General features: G+C 55.9%; 1 protein-coding gene across 1 annotated transcript; it reads right to left on the bottom strand.

Annotated features, from left to right (window-relative positions):
* Window positions 1–1,295: 1,295 nt before the first annotated feature.
* Window positions 1,296–13,096, bottom strand: CARNS1 (carnosine synthase 1). Its single transcript, XM_020968188.2, is given in 12 exon segments — window positions 1,296–2,805; window positions 4,105–4,385; window positions 4,978–5,002; window positions 5,005–5,080; window positions 5,082–5,209; window positions 6,087–6,151; window positions 6,780–6,984; window positions 8,215–8,702; window positions 9,382–9,471; window positions 9,847–10,123; window positions 11,890–11,908; window positions 12,923–13,096. Coding segments are annotated over 11 exon segments (2,865 nt in total). The 5' UTR covers window positions 11,893–11,908; window positions 12,923–13,096; the 3' UTR covers window positions 1,296–1,578.
* Window positions 13,097–18,258: the final 5,162 nt, after the last annotated feature.

Raw genomic sequence — 18,258 nt, 5'->3', positions numbered from 1 at the left:
TAGTTTGCCCATCTGTAAAATGAGAATGTTGGATTAGACTCTCTGGTAAATCTATTCTGGCTGAGTCCTAGGAGCTACTCTGTGCCCAGCTTGAGACTCTGGGCTAGCACTTTCCCCCTCTGAGCCTCCTGGTCAAGCGAGACGATTGCTTGTGTCCTACTTCCAGTTCAGGACTTTGGGCTCCCTTTGAGTGACCCTTGGACTAGAAGCAGGTTGGTAGAAGCAGTAGGGCAGCCATACGCCGGTTTTTAGTGGGGAGGGGGTTCCACTGGGAACTGAGATGGTCCCAGTGAGCAGCCAAGTCATTAACATTGGGCTTGAAAATAAGACTTTTAATGAAGCTAGAAGGCCTGACCTAAGGGCAGAAAGACTAGGGGGAAGAGGCTTGGGGGGAGGGGGAGCCATGTTAAAGCTGTGGATTTCTAGGATGACTAAAGCAGGCAAGTCCCCCCAAGAGCACCTACTCCCAGACTTGTTAGCACAGGGGCTGAGCCCCAGCGAGGGGGAGAAGGAAGGAGCTCTGAGCTTCTGAGTTTAGTCACTGACACCTGTGGGGTTTCTTCTGAGCACAGCCCAGGACTTAGGGGCCATTGCCACTGTCCTCCCTGAGAGGTACATCTCTGTCAGGGGAAGGGTGATGTCGCAGGAGACTAACAATTTCTGTCCAGCATCCTTCCTAGGGCCCAGTGAGAACTGGAGATGTAGAAGACTGTCCCGGATCCTTGCTGTTTTAGAGAATGGGAGGTATAGGAGGAGGGGAGAAGAGTGACAGCTGATCTGGCCTTGGGATTGGGAGGGGGTGCAGCAGGGGGCATTCATTCCAGCCAGAGGGAGGAAAGAGGAAAAAGCAGCTCCAGGTTTGAGAGGCTTTCCCTGCCAGTGGAAGCATGGGGCGCCTCAGGCCCCAGGAAAGAGTCTGGGTCAGGGGGAGGAAAGGAAGGGCCTAAAGGACCTGAGAGGTGGAATAGGCTGAGGGTGCAGTGGGTGAGGGGGCCGGCCTGGCCGAGAGACTGCTGAGAGAGGGTTGATGTAGTAAGGTGGGCTGGGTTCAAGGCCTGACTCCTAGACCCCAGGGACTTTGGGCAGTCACTTATCCGCTGGTAGAGCCCTTGAGGGGGAAATAGGAGGGCTGGGGGATGGATCTGTAAGCTGCCTCCCAAACTTTTATCTAGAAGGCAAAAATAAAGTTCAGCTTGGCCACAGAGCAGTGTACTTATCCGCGCCAAGCTAAAGATGAGAAAGAGAAGAATTCTCTCCTTCTCCCCCACCCCTCCACCTTCCCCCCCCAACCCCGTTCTCCATCTCAGCCCCTCAGGGGGCTTTCCGAATCTCGATATCCTCTCTTGGAAGCGCTGCCCTCTTCCTCCCGGACATTTACTTTGGGGGCCCCACCCCTGCCTTCCCCAGTCAATGCTGGACTCTTTGGAGAGCCCTACCTCCTTCCCAGGACCCACCGATATCCTGGGGCCCCACCCCTTTCCTCTCCGGTCTGGGACAGCCTACCCTGGGACTCCACCCCCTCTTCCTTCCCAGCTAATGATGGCCTTGCCCTAGGGCCCCCTCCCCCTGCCCCCACTGCTATTTGAAATGAGACAAGAAATGGGCTACGGGATAGTTTGGGGAGTCGATGCCCAGGCCCTGGCAGAGCCCTAGCAGGCGCTGTCGGGCTTCGGTGGGGCTGCTGCCCGAGCAGGCTATACTGCAGTAAGGCTCCTCGTACTCTCCAGGTACCAGCTCCTCCTCTAGCAGGTTGAGGCGGATGAGGCCCCGCTCGTGCAGGGCCTGGAGAGCCTCCCGGCTGGCCGTAGAGCTGAGCGCCTGCAGGTGCTGGGATACCACACACATGACTCCCACCAGGTAGGCCCGGGCTCTGGGCTGGGCAGGCAGGGCGGGTGGGATGCCACAGGCCACCATGGCAGCCGCCAGCAACAGGTCGACCCCATACAACTCCTGGATCCAGTCCCGCAGGTAGAAGCCCCCCATGCGGGGGTTGATCTCAATCAGCCGAGGCCCCGCAGCGGTCAGCTTCATCTCCACATTGAAGACGCCGTCCAGCAGCCCACAGCCTAGGCAGCACTGGTAGGCAGCCTGGATCAGCTGGGCTTCCCGCTCCGGGGCCAGCCCCGTGGGCATGCAGGCTGCCGTCTCCGTGAAGCCCGGGAGGCGGGTGGGGCCGTTATCAGAGACGAAGGCCCCCAGCAGCTTCCCTGAGAATATCACTACGTCTATGTCATGCTCTGTGCCTGCAACGAACTCCATCAGCAACATGGCATTGCCCCAGCCCAGCCCGATGCCAGGGTGGTCAGCCTCCCCCTGCAGGTCCTGGGAGATCTTGGCGAAGTGGGCCCGGCATTGAGAGGCATCATGGACCAGCCGCACACCCACCGCGCCTGCTCCAAACTCCAGTTTCATGACCCCAGGAAGGGGCACCAGCCGGGCAGCGCGCTCCACATCCTCAGGGACCTCCAGCGGGCAGCAGGGCACCGCATAGAGGGATGGGGCAGGCCAGCGAGGGCTGCGGCAGCGCAGCAGATGAGATTGCGTCTGGCTCTTCTGCTTTGCCAGGCTCATGGCAGCTGGGGGGCAGCCCCGGAGGCCCAGCTCCTTGCAGAGCAAGGCTGTCAGCACCAGGCAGTCGTCCCAGTAAGAGAGGCAGCCATCCAGCTGCAGGCCCCGGGCCCGAACCAGCTCTGCCAGGTGCCGGGCATTCTCTTCATCGCGCCGGTGCTCTGTCACGTCAAAGTGGATAAAGGTCTGGACCAGTTGAGAGGCAAAATGGTTGGGATCTGACTCTACCAGGTGTAGCTGTGAGAACAGAAGACGGAGAGTGTGGCCTCCTCTGCCAGACCAGCCCTCTCTCCTCCCTTCCCTGCTCACCAGCCCACAGGGTAGGGGCCTCAGCCTGGAACTCTGTATCTCCCTGTGCAGTGCTTAGAGCCCTGGACCTGGGGTCAGGAAGACCTGAGCTCAAGTCCAGCCTCAGCTGTGTGCCCCTGGGCAAGACACTTAACTGCTGCTTGCCTCAGTTTTCTCATCGGTAAAATGGGGATAATAATAGCACCTACCTCCCTGGGTTGTGGTGAGGAGCAAATGAGACAATATTTGTAAAGCACTTAGCACAGTGCCTGGCACATAGTAGGCCCTTAATAAATGCTTGTTTCCTTTCTTCCTTCCTGGAAGCCATGACACACAAGGATTGTTTGGAGGAACTGGGCGTGTGGAGGACGAAGAAGAGAAGAGAAAGCTTGGGTGGGTGAGGAGGAAGGACTGCCAGCTTTGAGGATCTGAAGGATCAGCCACAGGTAAAGTGGCTGAGGTTCGCCCTTGGGGCCTCGGGAGAGCTGACCTGGGAGCTATCGGGAGGGGCAGCAGGGAGGAAGATTTGGGCTCAGAAATGCCTGAGTGCAGTGGACTGCTGCAGGAAGTCATGAGTTCCCCAGCACTGGAGGTCTGCCAGCAGACACTGGAGGTGTCCTCGGGAGATGTAGAGGAAAGTCCTGTTCAGCAGGGGTTAGACTCAGACGCCTCTGAGGTTATCTCTCACTCTGAAGCCCTGGGAGTCTAGGATTCTGTCTTTCTAGCATCAGCCTCCTCAAAGGCCCAGCTACAGCCCCTCTTCCACCCGTCTATGGACGCTTCTCCTTCAGAATGCCTTATCTGTCAGCGTGATAGCAAAGCTGTTTCCTGGGCAGATGACCTGAAGGAGGAGGCCTTCCTTCAGGCCTGCCTGCTGTGACTGCACCTCTGTAAAAGGACAGGGTTAGATGGGACTTCTCGGATTTGTCAGTAGATGAATAGGGGTGGGAGGGAAGGACTCGAATCGTCCTTGGGGCCACGCAAAACCAGGTGCCCTAGATGTCAAACTGTGGGACACCCTTTGGACAGTTACCTTTCTCTTGGTCCCGCCCACAACAGATCAGCCAACCCCAGCGCCCAGGGTTCTCCTCCCTCTATTGTTCCACGGCACAGACCCTGGCTTCTCCGCCCTCCTTCGGCTCACACTCCATGCGCACCCCACCTGTAGAGACCCTGCCCCTGACCACGCCCCCACGCTCAAGCCTTCCCTCCATTGGCTCGGCCCCTGCGTGGGCCCCGCCCCCTCACCTTGAGCCCGTAGTCCCGGGCCGCCTCCCACACGAACTTCTTGCTGTAACCGCCTGCGCCCACCACCAGCAGGTGCTTGCCCTCCATGAGGTGGCGCGCCGAGCGCCGCAGCATGGTCTCCACCAGGGGCCCCGCGGCTGCCCACTGAGAACGCTGGCCCCGCCGGGCCCACTGTCCCTCCAGGAGCCCGCAGGCTTCCAGGCATAGGCAGTTGTTGAGCTCCAGGAGCACAGGGCTCAAGGAGCCTCCGGGGCCCATGGGCGTCAGCGCCAAGTCCACACCTGCTGGGGCAAGAAGGAGCCAGAGTTCAGCGAGACGGGCCGCCCTGGATCGCCCCCAGCCCTGGAGGTCCTGGCCCTTGGCGGCTCCTGAAACAAGCAACTGTAGGGCGCAGAGGCCTGGGACACCTCCATCCTAGCCCTGAGGGCCAGAGACCTTCTGTGACTTCTGCGCCTAGACGTCACCTGAGGTCGTCTGGAGTCCAATGTGGGGTGCAGAGGACACTGACTCCTGGGGCTAGGACAAACACGGGAACCTGGGACGTACTGCCACCTGGGGCTGTCGGGAGTCCAACGCACCCTTCCCACCACTTTTACCTGGAGGCGCAAGTCGCAGGTGCCCATTTGGGGGCCTGCAGACCCCATTTTACCCCCTCCCCTATGCGCATGCCTAGGAGTGGAGGGTTCCGGACCTGAACACCTGGGACTGGAACCACCTGCACCTGCCATGGGCCCTCCCCAAAGTTGCTGCCTGGAAGCAGGCGTCCAGGGACTCAGTGGTTAGGGCAACAGAGGTGGGGCTGAAATTCCCATTTTGCCCAAACTCTGCGTCTGCGGCGACCCTGTTTCCAGGCCCCAGAGGCCGGGGACTCACCGAGAACGTCTGTTTGCGCCTGGCGGGGCCGCCCCGCTCCTCAGGGCTCAGCGAGGCCTCGAACTCCAGCACGGCTCCCAGGGCGGCTTCGGCAGCCTCCCGCACGACGCCGCAGGGCCTCCACGGTGGCCGGCTCGCTCAGCCCACACGCGGCCAGAGCAGTGTCCAGGCTCTGCGTCAGGGCTACTTGGTGTCGCAGGGGCTGCTCTGGACGGCCCACACTGCACACCATCTGGGGGCCAGGCAGGGTTGGTGCTCAGCCCTCTCTCCTCACTCCCCGCAATGGCCCCCATCAGCCTGGGAGCTGAAGCTCCAGAGTTCAGAGTGGGATGAGCGTCTGGGCTGTGGGTGCTCTCCCCTCATTCTTTCTCCATTCCTGCCCTCAGAAGCCTTCACTGGCTCCCGTTGCCCAGCGAGCCAATCCTTCACCCGGCATTCAAGGCCTGTCTGTCTGGTCCCAGCCTCCCTTCCTAACTTTCTCCTCGCTGGGTCCTTCCTTCTGTGAGCTCTGTGCCCACACCAGCCTCCATTCTGTCCCCAACACACGAGGCAGGGCACTTGACCCTACTCCTTTTTCCACTGGTAAAATGAGGAAGTTGGCCCAAATAATGTTTCTCTTCCAAATCTCACGCCCTCTGTCTGAAAGGCATTCCTTCGGCCCTCTCTGCTGTCCCCCTAGCTGGATTCTACCCATTCTTCTAGGCCCACCTCCTATCAGAAGCCCACCCTCAGACTCACAAATTTAGGGGCCAGTCAGCTAGGCCAATTCCTTGGTTACAGAGGGAGAAGCAAGCATAGAGGCCTCTTGGCATAAGAGTAGCAGGTAACAGAAAGGAAGCCAGGTCCTCTGGACAGAAAGCGTGGAAAGAGGCCTGCCTCTGGAGTCAGAGGATCCGGGTTCAAAGCTTGTCTTTGCCGCCCATCTCCAGAAGCTTCCCCCTGTCCCTCTCCCTCCTCCAGCTGCCCTGGCCTGAGTCTGCTTGGCCCTGGTGGGCGCTCCTTCTCTGGGCAGCAATGGGCAAGCAGCCCTAGGCTGATGCTCGGGTGCTCCAAAAGGCTGGAGGATCCTGGGGTCCCTTTGTAGCCCCATTGGGGGTCCCCTTTCTTACCTGACTCATCAAAGGCCGATCACCCTGGGTCCTGCACACTACAGCACAGGCCCGAATGGCCAACTCTGGCAGAAATGAGAATAAGGATCAGAAACTATACAGCTGCAAAGCCCTTCACAGGCTTCTTGTCCGAGGAGCCCTGTCATGCAACTCTTCTTCCCTATTTGGACCTGGGATTTTTGTTGTTGTTTTGTTTGGGTAAATGGAACTCCTGGTGTGGGTTCTCCTTCCTCCAAGGTGGACTGGCCACTCACTGGCAGCTTAGTCTTAGAGAGTCACTTGAGCCTCACAATGATTTGTCCAAGTTCCATGGCTGGTATGTGCCAGAGGAAGGCTCTGAACTGACTCCACTCACTACAGCAAGTGTTATCTCCACTTTGGAGATGAAGAAACTGAGACTCTTAGAGCTACAGTGATCCGTCTGTGACCATACCTGCTAGTTAAGTGTGTGAGTTGGGATTTGAACCTAGCACCCTTTCAACTACAGCACAGGTGTTCACAATCCTGGGGTTGAGGTAAATGAAGCCCAGGACCACAAAGCTAGAAAGTGGAGGTCTTCAGATTCCGTGGGAGGGCCTCTCCAGCTGTGTGGAAGCCAGCTTATAGGAGAGAAGGTGGGTGTGAAGCCCAGGGACTGTGGAGGACTGAGCCCTGCTGCGCCCAGGCCCAGCTCTCTCTGGAGGGGGCTCTCACCTGGCTGGGAAGTGAGGCTCCCAGGGGCATCAGGAGGCAGGATCCAGGCTGGAGGACACACAGCCTCCACAAGGATACTCTCCTCCTCCTCCAGCTTCTCCAACAGGGCCAGCACTGCGCGGACCACTGCCCCTGCTTCTGACCTTGGATGCAGGCTCATGGCCTGGGACCCACGCCAGCGCCAGCCTGAAGGCTTTACTGCCACCTAAAGAGGCAGGTGGGCATTCAGGAGGGGCCGAGACTGCTTGCCCTGCCCTCCCTGTCTCCCTTCATCTCTCCCTCGGAGTGGAGCCCTGGTATACCTCTCATGTCACCCCCATACCAAAAGAAAAACTCAACAGTACTAGTAACAACTGACCCAGTGTAGCCACAGCTGGACGGGACCTTCATAGCCATTTAGCCCAACCCCTTCATTTTTCTGGATAGGGAAACTGAGTCTCAGAGAAGTTAGGTGACTTGCCCAAGGTCCCACACATAAATGGCAGGGTCAGGATTTGAACCCAGATCTTGGGGCTCCTTTGCACCACAGCATTTTAGTTGTGTCAGCTTTCTTGAGCCTCACAATGACCATGGGAGACAGGTCCTGCAGGTGTCATTAGCCTCATTTTACCGAAGAGGAGATTGAGGCTCAGAAGTTGTGACCTGCCTAATGTCCTCCAGCCAACAAGTAGAGCTGGTAAAACTTGAATTCGGGTCTTGCTGGCTTCCATCCAGCATTCTCTGCACTGTGCTGTACTGCCTTCCCCATCTGGTTACCATAGCAGCTTCTGGGCACTAGTCTACAAACTGCCACCCTCCTAAGAACCCTGGGAGCCCCCTCTCTACATCCTCAAGGCCCTCAGCTCACTGGGACCGTTTAAATCTTTGGGAGCATTGGAGGTTCATAGTCTTTTCTGGAATCCTCACCACCATCCTCAGACACAGTAGGACAGGCCAGAGGCTTATCAGCTTAGGTCTGGGAAGGCCCTCTGAGGCCATGGAGACCTACCCCTCCAGTTTACAAGTGAGGCCCCCAGAGGTGGGGTGACTTTTCACTGGCTGCCTCCCCTGCTCACCTTCTGCAGAATCTTTGCTGGTCTTCCCCACCACCACCACGCCCCCTCACCATGCCCCCCACCCTTGGAGTTGACCTCTCATTTATTCTGTATACATCTTGTACACACACAGTTTTGTTCATGAAGTCTCCCCATTATTCTGGGAGCTTCTTGAGGGTGGAGACTATGTTTTCTCCTTTCTTGTTGTCCCCAGTGCCTGGAGCCCAGCAGGCACTTAATGCATATTTGTAGTTTGATTAGTTTGCCCAAGGTCACTCCTCTGGGGGACAAAGCCAGGTCTCCTGACTCTCGTCCCAAAGCTGTTTCTACCACCCATTCTCTCTACCACCATCCCCAAGGCTAGATCTCCCTCTTCACCCAATCCCCAGAGTCCTTAGTACCTGGTGGGCATCTCCCAGGGCTCCGAGGTGAAGAAAGGCCTCCACTTCCTCTTCCACCAGCCCCTCCTGCCCCTCCTTGTCACTGAGCTCCACCTGCCGCAGGCTCTGGGTCCAAGCCTGGACCCGCAGCTGCTGGGGGGGCTTGTACGTCAAGGCCAGAGTGGCGGGCATGGCCACCTTGTCCCCCTGGGCCAGAAGCTGCCTGGTAAGTAGCCGGTCCTCCAGAAGGCGGGCCAGCTCTGCCGAGCTCCCCATGGGGCAGCCCAGATCCCTGCTCAGCTCTGCCACCTCCCGGCCTCGGCCAGCCTTCGGTCCCAACTCCCCTAGGAAGTAGGTGACCCGTCGTGGAGGGGCAAACTCCTCCAGGAAAGTTAGGCCCCCTGGATGGAATGTCACAGCCTTCAAGACCAGCAGGGCTGACTCCCCTGGTTTTCCAGCCATGGGCACTTTGGTCAGCCAGGACGGAGACAGACACAAAAGCAGGTTTCCTGGGAGTGGAGGAGACGGAGAAATGATGGTGGGGAGGTGGAGGGGTGGGGGGAGGGGCCAGGATCAGAGATTCAGACAGAAAAGACTTTAGAGATCATCTGGGCCAGCTCCTTTGTTTTACAGATGGGAAAACTGAGACTCGTCCAAGATCAAAACGGCAGCGGCAGGAGTGAATGCTAGCCCCTTCTTTCTGTTAGCACCAAAATGTCCTGTCTGTATCTTGTCCTGGAGGGCAGGGACTGGTTTTTGCCTTTCTTTGTATCCCCAGCACTTGGCACAGGGCCTGTTATATGGTGAGTATTTAATAAATGCTTATTGACTGGCTGGCAGAGCTAGGATTTTTATCCAGACTCTCTGCCTCTGAACGCTGGCTTTGGGGAGGGAAAGGGCATGTCAGCTGGGGACCCCCCACAGCATAACAACAGTCCCCCTTCAGGAATGCCTCCCTGGTCTCCACCATCACCAGAATGACCCACCCCCAGAGAAGGAATCTCCAGCTGTCTGGGCAGAAATGGCTAGCAGCTGCCTGGCTCGGGTATTCTGGGACTCGGCAGGGCCTAGCTCTGCCTGCCCTTTCCATAGGTCAGCTCTGCCATGTGGGGAGTGGGGGGAGGGCCTAGGACAGAAAGGCTCCTCGAAGAGCTCCCTGACCTGAGCCAGCCTGTGGCCTCCACTCACCTGGGCTCTGGGCCCCACCCTCCAGCAGCACAGAGAAGAAGGAACTTGGGGAGCCCAGAATGCACATGGTCACCTCTGCCCCGGGGCAGCCTCGGGAGAAAAGAAGAGAATGCCACTGTCTGGTTACCCTCCCCCTGTCACCACCCCCCACACCAGCCTCTTTCACTGTGATATGCCCACCAGTCCCTTGTGTCTTCCCTCATTCTGAGAGAATGGTGGTACCTAAGCCACTGTAGGAAGTGGGCAAAGGAAGACTGAGGCTGCAGGAGGAAAAGGGGCAGCTCCAGTTGTGTGGGCACTACCCCTGCCACCTGGCTCCCTGCATCTAGCTGTCCCCCTGGTCCTGGCCATGTGTCTGTTCCTAGCTCTTCGTGTAGGACCATGGGCCTTGCTTTCTCAGAGACAGGGCCTGGGTTGATGGCAGCTCTCCCTGCCCCCTGGGCCTCTCTCGGTTTGGAGGCTCACCTGGGTGAGGCTCTAGGCTATGGTCCACAGTCTCAGGCAGACCCGCCTGCTGCAAACAGCTCTGTAACAAGTTGTAGTAGAAGGTGGTCCACGCCCGGGCAGTGCCCTCCTCAGGGGAGCTCTTACAAGTCAGGTTCACATCCCGGTGCCAGGACCCCAAGAGAGGCCCTGTCGGAGGCAGCTCTGGACTCCCATGCTGCTCCCCATCCCCTTCTTCCTCGGTGTCCTTGGAGGCCACAGAGTGGGCCAGCTCTGGCCGCAGCTGATCTAGGGAAAGCTTCATGGAGAAAGGTTCAGGTTGGGCGGGGGGGGTCCACTAACAGAGCAGACCTTGGGGGACCCCAGGGGACATTGATCAGGATGCCTGGAGAAGAGGAGGGGCGATCCTGGGGATCCAGAAGTGGGTACTAGATGGGGAGATTAAGCCTTCAAATATTTATTAGGCACCTACTGTGTGCAGGGCATGAGCTGGGGCTGAGGAGCACACAAAGGATCAGAACCAGGGCTGGAAGGGACCTTCAAGGCTTCTAAAGCCAACCTTATCGTTTTGTAGAGAAGGTAACTGGGGCCCAAAGAGAGGAAAGGTCTCACCCACACAGGTGGCAAGAGGGTGCAAGAGGAAGGTGTATGAGAAGGGTACAAGAAGAAAGGCCCCTTCATCTTTCCTCCTGAAAGGGCACATGACTTCCCAAGGGGAAAGGAAAGGTGAAAAGCAGGATGTCTAAGACCTCTGTTGGCTTCTACCAAAGGAAGACGGGCAGCTACAAAATACCTTGCAAAAAGGGGCTCCTACTAGCTTGTGTCCTTTAATAAATTTGGGAAATGTTTTACACCAAACTTAGAGAGGAAGCTTGGGTGGCTAGGGGCCTAGACTTAGAGCCATGGCTCAAATCCCACCACCAATATTTCCCTGCTGAAGGAGCTGAGACAGACACCTCACCAACATGAACCTCACGGCATCCCCTGGCCCAGTAAGTTCTAGGTGGTGAAGGCTGCTGAACTGGGAATCCTAGCCCCTACAGCTCTGCCGCTGTAGCTGTGTGACCTCAGACAAACCACTCCAAGTCTCTGTGCTTCCATTTCCTCCTCTATAAAATGAGGAGGTACTCAGTGACTTCTGCGGTTCCTCCAAGGTCTAGATCTAGGGTTCTGTGGTGACACTGCCACAGCAATTTAAAGTCTTCAAAGCACTTCATACCAAGTATCTCATGCAGCCTTGTGAGGTGCTGTTGCCCTCATTTTACAAATAAGGAAACCCAGGCTCAAGAGGGAAAGTGACTTGCCCAGGGTCATTCAGCTAGGACGTGTCAATGGCAAGATTTGACATTTGAAACCAGATCTTTCCATCACCAAGTCCAAACACTCTTTTCCTCTCCACTGGGCTCCCTGAATAAGACACAGTTCCTGCTCGCAGCCTAGGGTACAGAGAGCTCTGGTTCAGGAGTATTGTGCTTGGGCAGGAAGTGCTGTAAAGCAGTGGGTGTGACAGTCAAAGGCAAATTCAGAGGCAGGAAACTCTAGCAATGCAGGCCAGTCCAAAAGGATGGCTTCATCAGATAGTGAGCTCCCCATCCCTGGAAGTCTTGCAAGCAAAGGCCAGTGGCTACTGGCCCAAGGTGTTGTTGTGGGTTAGACTAGGAGGCCCCTTCTCCCAATCTGGAAATCTTGTGATTCTGTGACTCAGGAGACCAGCCCCTCCTTTCCCCCCAGCTCTCGCTCACAACTTATGTGATCAAATGCTCTCCAGGCTCTGGGCTCCCAGTGACAAATGGGAACATTATGCCCTGCCCTGTCCTCTAATAAGTGGCAAGAAGTTAATGGGAGAGAATGGACCAAATATTCTTCAGATAAGAGCCACCTTGGCCCCTTTCTGTTTCTATTGGGAGACATCATCTTGAGAATTTGGTAGAGAAAGAAACCCTGAAGCTGAGCCCCAGCTGTGGGAGGAGGGGGCCTTAGAGCCTGGGACCACATTCAGGGCCTTAGGTGCTGGGGGCCAGAGGGAAGGGGCAGGGGAGGAGGGAGGGGACAGAGTGAACTCACCATCTTGCAGATGAAGAGGCTGAGTGAGAGAGAAGAGGGTTAGGGAGAAGAGAATTTCAGTAAAGTGTGTGCAGCCCCTGGAACTCCCAAGGGCCAGGAAACAGCTTCTCCCCCATTCGCTTTGCCCAACTTTTCTCCTGCCCCTCCCTCCATTCCTCTCTCCCTGCCTCACTCCGGGGCTCTGAAGGGTCAAAGTATAGACCGGACCCCAGAGAGGAGAGGCTGGGGAGAGACGAGTGTACGTGGTTGAGAATGAGTGTTGTTCGCTGGTGAGGACACTGTGGCCTCTCCTGTCACTAGAGCTGAGCAGCCAGGGGCTGTGGAGGAGAGGGTGGATGTGACCTGGAAAGAGGGTCAGCATAGCCATGGGGAGCAGGTGCCAAAGGGATTGGGATGGCATTTCACAGCCCATCGCGGACCCAACCCAGACCACACCACCCAAAGACCCCCAAATACTGAAGCCTTGGCCCTCCTCTTTGCTCAGATGTCAAGCCTGGGGCCACAGAACTGGCACAAGGTTCTTGAAGCCCAGGACTGCTGCCCAGCTCTGGGGCCACCTCCTGGTAAAGCCTGAGGGGAATTTTTCAAAGCTGAACTAAGCCTAGGAAATACCTTTGCAAAAGGGGAGAGGTGCACTTAGCGACAAATGTGACCTCTGCATAACACAGGAGAAGGTGACTGGGCTGGGTTTTGGGACTTCTGGGTCCCCTGCTTGACAGTGTCATAGACCCGAACCCAGGCTGGCTCGGGTGCCTCAATTATTACTCTAAGTGGGGGAGCTGAAGGACCAGAGGGGCTAGGGCAGGGCTTCCGGATAGGGGCGAGGCTGCCTAATCCAAGGGACTCTAGCCTTGCTTTCTGGGCCCCAGGAAGGCGCTTTCCGCTGCCGAGACTCCCCCACCTCCAGCCCCTGGGCCTTGTCTCGCCCCAGCTGAACCCTCCCACCTCCACCGCTCCCACCCCTTCCCCTCCTCGCCAGCCCTTAGGGGCGCCCACTCCCCAGCCCCGCGCAAGCAGGGGGCGCCGGGGGTACCTGGGTGAGCAGGGGGCGGCTCGGCTCGCTGGCCTAGGCTGGCCTGGGCTGCCCTGGGCTTGATACCAACGTCCGGGGATTAAAGGCGGCCAGGCTTTATATAGCCCTGGCTTGGGACATGCCCAGTGCCAGGAAGGGCGGGGAGGGCTTAGGCCCCACGGGGCTAGAGAGCTGGCGGGCGGGGCGGGTGGGGGAGAGGCGCTCCCGAAGGACCCAGGTGCGAGCACGTGAGATGGGGCGAGAAGAGCCTAGCAAAGAGCACAGACACCCCTGTCGCGACCCCCACACACACCCCGCCCCACCCCCCTGCCCCCAGCTTCTCCTCCTGGCCCTCTTGTCGCCGAGGCAAAGGAACAGCCGGTGGGAGCCCTGAGAGAGAGAAAGCAGCGCACTGACAGACGCTCCGTGACTGCCGCCTTGGAGACAAACACCTGCCTTGGCTTTGATTGGGAGACAGAGGCTCTCACAGAGACTGAGAAAAAATGAGAGAAACACACAGGCAGGGGCAAAAAAAGAAAGGGAGAGACACAGAAAAACAAGAGAGACACGGGGACAGAAAGAAAGGGGAGACAGAGGTAAGGGGACAGAGAGAGGGAAAAAGACAGACACGAAGAGAGAGGAGGGAGAGGGGGGAGGACAGAGAGAGAGAGAGAGAGAGAGAGAGAGAGAGAGAGAGAGAGAGAGAGAGAGAGAGAGAGAGAGGGACAGAGGAGAGAGAGAGAGAGAGACAGGGACAGAGGGAGAGAGAAGAAAAGGAAGAGGAGAGGAGACAAGAGTCAGAAAGGGAGATGCAGAGACAGAGGGAAAATGCAGATATAAGTCGGAAAGAAAAAAAAGAAAGAAATACACAGAGAAAAATAGTGACAAGGAGCCAGGGACACACCCAAAGAGAGACTACAGGAGGGAAGAGGAGAGAAAGGGATAGGGAGGGAGGGAGAGATGAATCTGCCCCACACTGAATTGTGGAGGGACCAAAGGACTAAGGGAGGGCAAGAGACTGGTACAGATTCCTCCCCTCATCCTCCTTCACACACACACCCCAAAGAAGGCCTCACATGGACAAGGCCACAGAAACAGAGACACATTGTTCAGGACAAGCAGTCACACAGCCCCAGAGACGAGGCAGGCTCCCACTCCCCATGGGCACAGCTATGGAAACCAAGTTCTGGCCAGAGGCCCACAGAGGCAACTCGGGGAGCCTGGCACCAGCACGGTCACACAGCCAGGACAAGAGCCCACGCCTTCTGTATCCCAGGCCAGGGAGCTTGTCTCTTTCAGAAAGCTATGTATGTGGCCACAGCAGAAACAGGCCCCCCTCCCCCACCTCCCAACCTCCCCCCCTCCACACACATACATCAGCCCTCTGAAAGGTGTCCCACACTCACGGATTTCAACATAACCAGCTGCTAAAGCCTGAACAGGGAGGATCACCCACAGCCCTGGCAAAGTCAGCATGCAAGCATCAAGCTGGGTGATAAGGAGTGAGCACCCAGAGGCTGGTCCCAGGGCTCCCCAGAGAACTGCTTTTGTGTGTTTTCCAAAAGATGGGGCATGGAGCCCAAGGTCTGAAAGGTTCTCTCCCCACAGCCCCGCTTCCTCTCATCCCCCACCCTGCTGCTGGCTCTCCCACCCTCCCCTCCTCTAGGGCTCAATTTTTGGGTCCCCCTGGGTGCAGCCCAGGGTGCAGGGTGGGGTCTTCAGTTCTCTTTCATCCTGAGCATCTTCACAAAAATAAACACACCCAGGAAAGCTCCCCAACACTGATGGAGTGAGTGCCTACTTCATAGAGGGCCTCAAGCAGGAGGTGAGTCACCACCAGGCAGGGCTGATCTAGGGAATTGGGGTTGGATCAGGTAGGCCCCAAGATCCCTCCCAGTGCAGGCAGCTCAGTAAACCAGAGCAAGGCCAGGTCAATTGATTCTTCTAGCAAAGGAAAGGGGTGAGCCTGAAAACAGGCAGTTTGGCCCAGTGGGAGGCTCACTTTGGCCACTTTCATGCCTTTGTTTTCTCATCTGTAAAATGGGGGGGCTAGATGGGCTCTGGGGTCTCTTCCAGCTCTGTTGTCCTTTGCATGTAAATGCAGCTTGGGTCAATGGACCCTCTGGCCCTCTGGGACACTAGTGCCCTGGCCAGGGCTAGATTTAGAATTGAGACCCAGGTTCGAATCTTGATCCTGCTACTTGATACGCGTGTGACTTAACACATTTCTTCTTCTGGGTCTCAATTCCCTCATCTGTAAAGTGGGGAGTTACGTCAGATCATCTCTAAGCTTTATTTCCATTTCCTCATTCCCAGACCCACTAGTCCCTGTCTCTGGCATTCCAGAGAGCCCCCAGCTCCAGTCAGTCAAGAAGAATTCTTGACCACTGGCTCCCAGCCAAACACTTTGTGTCACTTCCGAGGTTGCCATGCCAAAGGCCAAGGGGGCCTTCTTAGGTGGCCCAGGCCCTGGCCATGGTGCTGCCCTCAGCTGACAGATACTGACAGAGAATTCCTTCTGTCTCAGAGCTGGGACCAGCCTCACCTCTAAGGGCAGCTAGACCAGCTTCCAGCCCAGGGGAGCAGAAATGCCTGGAAAGATGCCATCAGGACATGGAGAACCTACCTTCTGCCCAGGCAGCCCATTCCATTCTTGGGCACCTCTAATTGTCAAGAAGCTTTTCCTCACTTCAAGTCTCTGGTCAGGAAGACCTGTGTTCAAACTGGCTTCACCCTTGCTAGCTGTGTGACCCTGGGCAAGTTAATTCACCCTGCTTGCCTCAGTTTCCTCATCTGTAAAATGAGCTGGAGAAGGGAAATGGCCAACCACTCCAGTATCTCTGTTAAAAAAAACCCCAAATGGGGTCATGGAGAGTCGGACACAACTGAACAGCAAGCTCTCCAGTTGGAAGGGAGCACAGAGACCATCAAGTCCAATCTCCTCATTTTACAGATGATGAAACTGAGGCCCAGAGACTTTGAGTGACTCGCCCAGTGTCACACAGCTGGTAAGTGTCTGGGGCAGAATTCAAACCCACATCTTCCTGACTAAACTCAAAACTTTCAGGGCCAGTTAGGTGACACAGAGGATAGAGCCCAGAATTTGGAGTGAGGAAGACCTGGCTTCAAATCCTTCTTCAGATACTGGCTGTGTTAACCTGTGTGACTCTTCTCTGGGGCCAGTTTCCTTATCTGTACAAATAGGAAAAAGAATGGCACCTACCATACAGGGCTGTTGTGAAAATAGAATGCGATATTTGCTTTGCAAAACGGTGAAGCATAATGTAAATGCAACTTATTATGTTATATAATAATGTGTTCTAATTATATCATCTCTCATCATCATCATCATCGTTATCCACTATACCACATTGGCTTTCAGAGGTTAGTTTTTCCAACTCATACCTGATCAGGAGTCCCTGCTATGAGGATCCAAGTGGTCATCGAGCTGCCTCCTTTTAAAGACCTTCAGTGAAAGGGAAGGAGGTCAGCCCTTCCACTCTTGGATGCCTTGAATTGTCAAGAAGCTCTCCTTTAGACTGAGCAGAAGTCTGCCTTGAGAGCTGAGACCAGCATTCAACTGGCTGCCACCTCCTCTGAGAAGTCTGCCTTGATTCCTCCTAGGTGGTGGTGGCCTCCCCCCAACCTCTGGTGGCTCTCTGGCAGCACCTCTGGAATGGGATTGGCCATGATACTGTGCCTCTGGGTTGTTGGTGTCTATGTCTGTCTATGTCTATGTCTATGTCTGTGCCTACGTCTATGTCTATATCTATGTCTATGTCTATGCCTACATCTATGTCTATATCTGTCTATGTCTATGTCTGTGTCTGTCTATATCTGTCTATGTCTGTCTATATCTGTCTATGTCTATGTCTGTGTCTGTCTATATCTGTCTATGTCTATGTCTATGTCTATGTCTATGCCTATGTCTATGTCTATATCTATGTCTATGTCTATGTCTACGTCTGTGTCTATGTCTATATCTGTGTATACCTGTGTCTACGTCTGTGTCTGTCTATATCTGTCTATGTCTATATCTATGTCTATGTCTATGTCTATGCTTATGTCTACGTCTATGTCTATATCTGTCTATGCCTTTGCCTATGTCTATGCCTGGGAGACAAAACCTACCTCTGACACTTACAGGCTATGGGAATGAACATGGGAGAGTCACTTCTCTGGATCTCATCTGAAGATGAGGGGAATGGACTCAGTGCCCTCAGAGGGCATTTCAGTTCTGGACCTAGGACCTTACAAAGGGAGGGACTTGGTGCTATCTGGGGCAGCTGAGGCCAAAAGTTGGTTTGCTTCAAGGCACAAAGACACATGAGTAGTGTTTGTTGTGTTGCTTTCTGACTTTATTTGAAAGGAAAAACCCTGTCCAAGATGCCCCACTGCTGCTCAGGGTGCATTTTGAGGCTGTCCAGAATGCAGATGGCTTGGTGTGGGGTCCAGGAGTGCTTGATCACAGAATCCCAGTGTTCCACAGATAGAAGGGACCTTTGAGGATCTCAAGTCCCGCCAAGATTGGAAGAATCCCCAGAGCTGCTATGTCCGGGCGAGTGGGCCTAGAGTCACTGTCTGGAGCCTGGGGGAGGGCAGCTCAGACAGAGAGCAGGGGCTCCAGACATTCAGCTGAAATCAGAGCCCCTTTGCATCTTCCCTCCAGATCTGTCCCCTGGGGCCAAGCAGAACGAGTCAAATCTCTTTTCCATCCATGGACAAGAATGCCTTCTCTTGCTTCTTCTCCCACTTACACATCCCTGCCCAGGCCATGGTTGGAGCTTTACCATGCTGGTCTCCCTCTGACTTCTGACATCCTCCCTAGAATTCCACCCCTAGATCAAAGTACAATACTCCGGATGGGATCTGACCAAGATCAAAGGCAGCCTCCCGTCCCCTCATACCCCAGCCCTATCTCTCCAAGCAGCCTGCTAACTGCATTGGTTTTCCAGCTGCCATATCTCATTGCTGAGTCATGCTGAGCTTGCCATGTGCTGCCTAGAGTGGAACATAACACCCAAAAGGCCCAAGAAGCAACTGTTGTGTGTGAGGCAAATGTGCACAAGCTCACTTCAAGAGGGCAGCGGAGACCATGGGACCCTTCAAGGCCAGTGATGGGGATGGCTGCGCTATGTTCACCCATCACTTTGCTACTTAAAGACCGAAGGTGTTGTCACTGCCCCCTCTGAATTGTGGCATCCTGGGCCACAGCACAGGTGGCAATGGCCTCGTTAGAGCTCTTACCAACTCCTCTCGTCGGTGCCTGGAGGATGGCATCCTCGTTAGATGCAGGGAGTCCCCTGCTCTTTTTCCCATGAGCCGGGCTTCACCTCCAAGGACACCCCCGGGCCCGC

This window comes from Phascolarctos cinereus, unplaced genomic scaffold, assembly GCF_003287225.1.
Source record: "Phascolarctos cinereus isolate Bilbo 61053 unplaced genomic scaffold, phaCin_HiC Scaffold_9;HRSCAF=440, whole genome shotgun sequence".
In the NCBI taxonomy this organism is placed as follows: domain Eukaryota; kingdom Metazoa; phylum Chordata; class Mammalia; order Diprotodontia; family Phascolarctidae; genus Phascolarctos; species Phascolarctos cinereus.
This window is presented reverse-complemented; position numbering and strand designations above follow the sequence as displayed.